Source organism: Rhinopithecus bieti, unplaced genomic scaffold, assembly GCF_001698545.2.
Source record: "Rhinopithecus bieti isolate Rb0 unplaced genomic scaffold, ASM169854v2 scaffold_68834, whole genome shotgun sequence".
NCBI lineage: Eukaryota > Metazoa > Chordata > Mammalia > Primates > Cercopithecidae > Rhinopithecus > Rhinopithecus bieti.
Window position 1 is genome coordinate 242,164 of NW_016826182.1, and position 8,863 is coordinate 251,026.

The following is an 8,863-nucleotide window of genomic DNA, read 5'->3' on the forward strand; positions in this document are numbered from 1 at the left end:
AGATAAAGAAAAGGAACATTAACCTTGACTATGCCTTTAGCTCTAGTCACCTTTTTAAGAGGAAATAGCTGGGCAGGTGGGGAGGGCTAGTCATGGAACAAAACTAAGCCAGACCGGGTGTGAGGAGGGAGGTGATAAAAGGATTATAGGGTGGGGAGTGGAGGCTGAGGAAGAATTGGGGCCTAGCTCGGCCTGGCGAGGAGAGGTCAGATGGGTCTGTAGAAAAGGAAGATTAGAAAGACTCAGCGATGCTTGGGGTTGGGACTGAGGGAAGAGGCGGGAGGGAAAGAAGGGAGATTTGGGACGAGTTGCATTGGGAGCAGAGACTAGGGAGGGACTGATGTGTGAAAGAATGCCTGGATGTCAGACACCTCAGACTGTTTGCCCATTTTACGACAAGAATTATATAGATCTTGTAGGATGGAAAAATTGAAAGTGCCGTTTTCTTGCTATTTGGAACCACTGTCGAGTTTGTATCGGGGTCAGGTGGCATTGTAGAAGAAAATAAGGTGTTTAGGTTTAGGTCAGGTGTGAGTTGAAGAGGTTTTAAGTTCTTGAGAACACTGGCTAAAGGAGAAGAAGGAGGAATGGAGGGTGGAATGTTGCCCATAGTGAAGGAGGCAAGCCCAGAGAAAAGAGAGTAGAGACATGGAGAGAAGGAGTGGGGGGGGGCGGTGCTTGCCCCCCAGAAAAGTGGAGAAGGGGTAGAGACACGAAGAGGTCGGGGGGTTCTTGCCCTCCAGAAAAGCGGAGAAGGGGTAGAGACACAGAGATAAGGGGTCGGAGGGTTCTTGACACCCAGAAAAGCAGAGAAGGGGTGGAGACACGGAGAGAAGGGGTCGGGGAGTTCTTGCCCCCCAGAAAAGCGGAGAAGGGGTAGAGACATGGAGAGAAGGGGTCGGGGGGTTCTTGCCCCCCAGAAAAGCAGTACTTGCTGCTAAGGGTGAAGGACCAAGGCAGGCGTCCCTGTGTGGTCAGACATCTCTGAAATGTGGGTGAATAATCAGGCAGCCATTCCCGCGTGAGTAAACACCAAGGGAAGACTGTCTTCCCGAGTCCGTGGCCAGTGCCTGAGTTTTGGGTCCACAGATAAAACGCGTCTCCTCTATCTCTACCAGAAATGGAAAGGAACTGAAATTAAGAGAAGGGAAAGATGGAAGTGTGGTGCCAAGACTGAAAGGAGAAAGAGGTTGAGGGATAGTGAGAGAGGTTGGAGAAGAGAGTAAAAAGAGGCCGCTTACCGGATTTAAAATTGGTGAGCTGTTCCTTGGGCTGGTCTGTCTGAGGACCTGAGGTTGTAGGTGGATCTTTCTCACAGAGCAAAGAGCAGGAGGACAGGAGATTGATCTCCCGAAGGAGGTCCCCCGATCCGAGTCATGGCACCAAAACGTCACTGGCATCCGTGTGAAGAGACCACCAAACAGGCTTTGTGTGAGCAATAAAGCTTTTTAATCACCTGGGTGCAGGCGGGCTGAGTTCAAAAAGTGTCAGCGAAGGGAGATAGGGGTGGGGCCGTTTTATAGGATTTGGGTAGGTAGAAGAAAAAACTACAGTCAAAGGGGGTGCTCTGGCAGGCAGGGGTGGGGGTCACAAGGTGCTCAGTGGGGGAGCTTTTGAGGCAGGATGTGCCAGGAAAAGGAATTTCACAAGGCAACGTCATCAGTTCAGGCAGGAACAGGCCGTTTTCACTTCTGTGGTGGAATGTCATCAGTTAAGGCAGGAACCAGCCATCTGGATGTGTACATGCAGGTCACGGGATATGATGGCTTAGCTTTGGCTCAGAGGCCTGACAGTTGATACTTTTGAAAATCAGTGGTTTTGATAATGAATGTGAATTAGTAATTATAAAGATAAACTTCCACTTGTGTGGTAAGCATTCTGAAATATCTTTGAACATAGAAGCCACTTGTATGTAGGAGAGAAAGTTAATGAAGTCGTATTCCTTCTTTTTATATAAATTACAATGATTATATTTAGAGACTCCAAGGAACTTTAAAAGGTACACGAGCATTGGCTGGATTTCTTTATGAATAAGGAAAAATTATCTGTGGAAGTTAAGTACCTGTATTCAGCAAATAAACTCTCTTTTTGGAAATAGAGGCACTATTTAAATCTTGGGAAACATCAACTTGCCTGATAAAAAGTAAAGACCCTGTTGCCTTTCCTCAGTGAACATATTAAAAACTATCTATTTAAAAATGTTGGTATCTGTCAGCAGCCAACCCTGGAAAGTCTATGGTGAAATGTCATAGGCCTCACTTGTCAGTCATCTTCCTGTTTCAGAGACAATTCTGAGCTCTTCAAGATAGGAAAGCACACTGCGAGAGTCCCATAGATGGCAGTGTGTGCTTTACTCTGAAAATGTCTTTCCAGGTCATCATCAAGAATATGGGCTGGAATCTCATTGGTCCTGTTGTTCGATGCCTTTTGTGTAAAGATAAAGAGGATGCTAAAAGAAAAGTTTATTTTTTGATCTTTGATTTATTAGTAAAGGTAAGTTAACAAGGTTCTCTTTGTCATAACACACAGCAGTATTTTATAGTTCCCTTTAATGTTTATTGCCTTTAAACTCTACTAGCCTGAAAGTACATGCAGAAAGGAACTTGTTGGAGAAAAGACTCAGTCTTATTGATTGGATAGGCAGTTCCATTTCAGGATTTCCCAAATTCTCTGGATGAAAGAATTTTCTAACCTCATATTAACTTCATATCAGACCCATTGATTCAGCACCTCCAGGGAGAGACCTGGGAAGCTATATTTTAACAAGTAACTTTTTGTATAGATGTGGAATACAAGGTTTAGAGAGGTAGTTCAAGGTCACATTTATCTTTTGGCAACATTAGAACTAGAATTAAAATCTCAGTCCTCTTCCTTTGTGGTATGTTCCCTAAAAGAAAATCGAAAGCCTAGAATACAAGTGATTAAAATGAAAGTAGGAATAGGGGTAGAACATAGATCAGTTGTGACTAACAACCTTAGAAAGAGACCCTTGGTAAAAGGCTAGTAGAGTTTAAAGGCAATATTTGATGGCTAAGAAAGAAAAATTCTGAGAAAAAGGATGTTATAAGAAACTGCTTAGTGATCAGTGTAAATATACCCAAGTATATATTTGGAAGGAGAGCTCCGTCTATATGAGTTATTGACTAAGGGAGCTGGGAGCTTTTAAAAAAAAGCCAGTCAAGTGAGATGATAAGATATTGCCAGTCAGAAAGCAATGCGAAGTTTCACCTGTTCAAAAAATACAGCAGCGATTCCGGACTAGTCTAAATAGGCTTGTAGCGTGGGATTGAAAGGTCCCACCTGCTGGAGCCCCTGGGAATTTATTAAGGCAATTTCAGAGTAGACAGGTGAAGCGCAAAGGAAACCTGAGCTTAAAGATCCATTGACTTCTTGCTGCTTTTTAGTTTTATAGTTACTTCTTGACCATCACAGATTCTGTGTTTTGCTAGTGCGTATTTTTTTTAACAATTGTGTAAATTTTAATGTTAAGCAAAAACATAATTGTATAATATTTTTTGTCAATATATGTCTTCTTTAAAATAGTAATAATGTGGCTTTAAATATAACTTGTATTAAACAGGTTCAATTGTGAATATTTTTATAGTTATGCAGTCCAAAGGAATTATTGTTGGGTTTGCTTGAACTGATTGAAGAGCCCTCTGGAAAACAGATATCCCAAAGTATTCTTCTTTTGCTTCGGCCATTACAAACAGGTAATGAGAATTTTAATATCAGAGTACTTCTTGTTGTATCTTTAAGTGCCTTGATGGTTACCCCAAAATGTCAGTACTACACCAAAGTTTACAGCTAATTAGTGAGTACTCTGCTTAAACGAATAATAGCAATGCCAATGTGAATTCTGCTGCTCATGGAAAGATTATAGTATCTGGCCAGAGTGGGTACCCAGTAAATATTCTGTTGAATGTCATACTATTTTTCATGTGCTATATTGAAACCTATACCTTTTTGCCTAACCTTCCTATCTGCTGCTTAAATCTAGAATTTTCTCCCAAAACATATTTCAAGGATTACCTCTGTGGTGTCTGCATTACTAAATCTGATAGCATTATGGTAGTCCAGAAGAGTATCAGGCAGGGCATTGCTCAACCTCTGCTTTGGGAGGTGGCTTGGGCATAGCAAAGGTACTGCTGAAGAATGCAACGAGGAGATATGGGATGATAAGGTTCCATGGCTGAGTGCAGTAACAATATTGGTAGGTAATGGGTCTTGGCAACCGAGGCAGACAGTATCCATGGGAAGAGGTTATTTTTCATTTTAGGAAATTCATTTATCGCACAATCTGATAGAGGGACCTGAAATCAGAAATTATATTTGTTTTAAATATGAATGCCTACCAGCTGCATACCACCTATAATATTCTGTCTTCTAGGGGAAAAAAATCTAATAATACCACCTCCTGTTTGTATAGTGCTTTACAGTTTACAATACACTCTCATATTTTGTGTTTATAACACCAAAAAACATGGAAAGAACATGTTTCTGTCTTAAGTACATAGCCTGTTACACATAGTCTGTTATAAACATAACCTAAACAACATTTCATGGCAAGATGCTATGTTATTTTATGCACAACTAAGAATAAAAAAACACTGCCAGTTAGACTGTGATGTGTCATCTTGATTTCAAGAGCTGTTAAAATATGGGAGGAGGAGGTGTCTTGTAATTCCACATTTGCCGAATTTCTTGTCCCATGTTTAGCATACTTGATGAGCGACAACTTGATCTCTGTTCTAGTGATTCAGAAACTTCATAACAAGGCATATTCAGTTGGATTAGCATTGTCTACCCTTTGGAATCAGCTATCTCTTCTTCCTGTTCCATACTCAAAAGAACAAATACAAATGGATGACTATGGCCTTTGTCAGTGTTGCAAGGCCTTAATAGAGTTCACTAAGCCTTTTGTGGAAGAAGTCATTGATAACAAAGAAAACTCACTGGAAAATGAAAAGTTAAAGGATGAATTACTAAAATTGTAAGTATAATTTTAAGAACATCTCACAATGGACTTAAGTAATTGATAGTTCAATTTTCTTCACCTTGTTTGACATGTAAATAGAAATCTAGTTTGAGATTTTGAATTTTAGAAGAATGTGGGTTTCAACTGATACAGCATGGGAACTTGAGACATTTATATTTAAAAAAATTATAGGCCGGGTGTAGTGGCTTACACATGTAACCCCATCACTTTGGGAGACTGACATGAGAGGATTGTTTGGGGCCAGGAGTTTGAGACCAGCCTTAGGCAACATAGCGATACCCCCATCTCTACAAAAAAAAATTTAAAAATTAGCTGGATACATCTAATATACCATATACCTGTAGTGCTAGTACTTGGGAGGCTGAGGCTAGAGGATGGGTTGAATCCAGGAATGTGAGGCTGCAGTGAATGATGATCGGCTACTGTACTCCAGCCTGGGCAACAGAGCAAGACCCTGTCTTTAAAAAACTAATAATTATAAAACCAAAATCCATTCATTTACTTTATATTCTTTGTATTGCCTTTATTCATCATAGTAAGTGAATAATGAAAGCGGGAGAAATAGATACATGTAGCTAGGGTGAGTGTGGGAAATAGATATGTGTAACTCTGTGGAGAAATTGTGTTTTACTCTTTCAAAGAAAGCAGCAGAAGGACCACCAGACAGAACATCCAGCTTGACCACAAAAATAGTAGTAGAGTATCCACCCAACAGCATTCCCTCCATGGGTGCTATAGACTAAACATGTACTGTTCAATATGGCTGGAGCATGTGACATATGGCTGGTCAAAATTCAGATGTACTTTAAGTATAAAGTATCCCCTGGATTTTGAAGACTTGTTATTAAAAAAAAAAAAACACACACACACACACAGTAAAATACCTCAATAATTTTTATATTGATAACATGTTGAAATGACAGTATTTCAGATATATTGGGTTAAGATAAATTATTAAAATCATCTCTCCCATTCTTAACTACTTTTTTCATATGTCTACTAAAAGATCTTATATATGGGGCTCTGTTATATTTCTATTGGACAATGATAGACTAGATTATTGAATTACATGGACCAGTAAGTTTTAAATTTTGGCTACTTGGAGGCTGAGGCAGAAGGATCACTTGAAGCCAGGAGTTCAAGACCAGCTTGGGCAGCACAGCAAGACTTCGTCTCTAAAAAATAGAATATAAAACAATATTTTAATTTTGGAGACATACTATTTTTAGCTTTCTACCTGTCAGGACATTTTTAAAAAATTAACAGCCAGACCTGGTGGCTCACGCCTGTAATCCTAACACTTTGGGAGGCCAAGGTGGGAGGTTGCTTGAGCTCAGGAGTTTGAGACCAGCCTGGGCAACATAGTGAGACCCTGTCTCTACAAAAAATAAAAAAGTTAGCTGGGCACAGTGTTGTGTGCCTGTAGTCCAAGCTACTTGGGAGGCTGTGGCAGGAGGATCCTTTGGGCCCAGGAGTTTGAGGTTACAGTACGCTATTATTGTGCCACTGCATTCCAGCCTGGGTGACAGAGACCCTGTCTCAAAAAAAAGTTTTTTACCATTTATAAAATCCATTATTTCATAAAAGGAAAGGTATTTTAACTAAAGAAATAGGAAAGGCTTAATCACAGAATAAAGTTCCGTTTTCTAAATAAAACAAATAGAGCTGTGTGAAAAAATGTATTTCCTGATTTTTTCTTTGAACTAATGAAGACAACGTCATAGACTAGCACCAGCCCTCAAACATTCAGAATTCAGTGGGATAGTTCAGATGTAGAAGTCAGTCTTAGCAGGTTGAGTCTCCCAAGGTGTTCTCATGTTCTCCCCATTACTAGTACGAACGAGTTACATCAACAGTTTTATAGAACATTAAGTTATTGATGCTTGTGCTGATATATACTTGTGCTGATGTAACAGAATACCTAAGACTGGGTGATTTATAATGAACGAAATTCATTGGTTCACAGTTCTGGAGGCTGGGAAGTCTACAGTTAAGGCGCTGGCATCTGGCAAGGGCCTTCTAGCTGTGTCATCATGTGGCTGAAGGTAAAAGGGCAAAAGGCAAAAGTGGGCTGAACTTGCCCTTTTACAAGAGCATTAATCTCATGCATGAGAGTGGAGCCCCCTTGGCCTAATTCCCACCTCTTTATTGCAGTTAAATTTCAACATGAGTTTTGGAGAGGAGAGTCATTCAAACCAGAGCAGTGCTTATGTTATTTTTCAAGTAAAATTAACTTAGATTTGAAGAACTAGGGATTTTATACTTGGAAGTGTTGATTTCATAGTTACCTATTTCTTATGCCTTAGTTGTTTCAAAAGCTTGAAATGCCCTTTGCTGACAGCACAATTCCTTGAACAGTCTGAAGAAGGTGGAAATGATCCTTTCAGGTATTTTGCATCAGAAATAATAGTAAGTACAGCTAATTTAATCTGCTATAATCTCAAATGTTATCCCACTATATTGTCAATACTGCACATGTAAATGGATACATTCATTAATAAAGAAATATGTATTTTTTGTAGAACACATAAACAAAAGATGGAAAATAAAACAGCAATAATTTTATTATCCAAAGATAAATATTGATATCCTCCAGGCTTTTTTCTTATATACTTATTTATAATAATACATACATATAAAATTTTCAAAGATTATATATGTACTCTTATAATCTGCGTTTTTCCTCTTCAACAGTATATTATGAATATTTTTCCATTGGCTTAATAGCGTCCTATGGTATGGACTTAGTATAATGTATTTCACCTATGCCATATAGTTCAACATTTGGATTGTTACTAATTTTTCATTATTGTAGGACAACTCCAACTTTCTTTTTTTAACCATTAAGTCTATTATAAGTAACCTAGTAACTAAATTTTTTTCTTTTTTTTTTTTTTTTTTTTTTTTTTTTTTTTGAGACGGAGTCTCGCTCTGTCGCCCAGGCTGGAGTGCAGTGGCCGGATCTCAGCTCACTGCAAGCTCCGCCTCCCGGGTTCACGCCATTCTCCTGCCTCAGCCTCCCGAGTAGCTGGGACTACAGGCGCCCGCCACCTCGCCTGGCTAGTTTTTTGTATTTTTTAGTAGAGACGGGGTTTCACCGTGTTAGCTAGGATGGTCTCGATCTCCTGACCTCGTGATCCGCCCGTCTCGGCCTCCCAAAGTGCTGGGATTACAGGCTTGGGCCACCGCGCCCGGCCAATTTTTGCATACTTTTAAAATTATTTCCTTAAATTCCTAGAGTGGAAGTTCCATGCCCCATGATAAATATTTTCAAAATAGCTCCATATATAAGTAAATTTTATTTTAAAAGCAATTTGGCTGTATGCATCAATAGTATTTTAAAATGTACCCAGATTCTGTATTAGAGAAATAATCTGAAATATTAAAAAATGTATTTTAAGTTGATGTTTATGAATTTCAAAAGAGCAGTCCATGTGGCTGTGTAGTTTTCTTTAGCCATGTTCAGCTACATGAGTGCAGGTACAGCATAGGAGTAACATTTGGTTTAATTAGGGTGAGGTTTTGAGAACCTCGCCCCTCTTGTAGAGAGCAAGAGGGGGGCAAGGGATTAAGCATGTATGTAAGGTGATTTTTTTTTTTTCAGTTATATAAGTTCTAGGTTACATGTGCACAATGTGCAGGTTTGTTACGTAGGTATACATGTGCCATGTTTGTTTGCTGTACCCATCAACTCATCATTTATATTAGGTATTTCTCCTAATGCTATCCCTCCCCCAGGCCCCCATGTCCCGACTGGCCCTGGTGTGTGATGTTCCCCACCCTGTGTCCATGTGTTCTCTCCTACCTATGAGTAAGAACATGCCGTGTTTGGTTTTCTGTTTTTGTGATAGTTTGCTAAGAATG

General features: G+C 39.6%; 1 protein-coding gene across 5 annotated transcripts in view; it reads left to right on the forward strand.

The window, feature by feature from the left end:
- Positions 1-8,863, forward strand: part of GLMN (glomulin, FKBP associated protein) — a 56,330-nt gene that overhangs the window by 11,466 nt on the left and 36,001 nt on the right. For all 5 annotated transcript variants that reach the window (XR_001883627.1, XR_001883628.1, XR_001883629.1 and 2 more), the window contains exons 4-7: positions 2,374-2,493; positions 3,605-3,713; positions 4,756-4,993; positions 7,306-7,408. Coding sequence is in view for 2 of the 5 variants with exons in the window: in XM_017863324.1 (XP_017718813.1) it covers positions 2,374-2,493; positions 3,605-3,713; positions 4,756-4,993; positions 7,306-7,408 (570 nt within the window). In the remaining 3 variants the exon portion in view is untranslated. The remainder of the gene's footprint in view (positions 1-2,373; positions 2,494-3,604; positions 3,714-4,755; positions 4,994-7,305; positions 7,409-8,863) is intronic.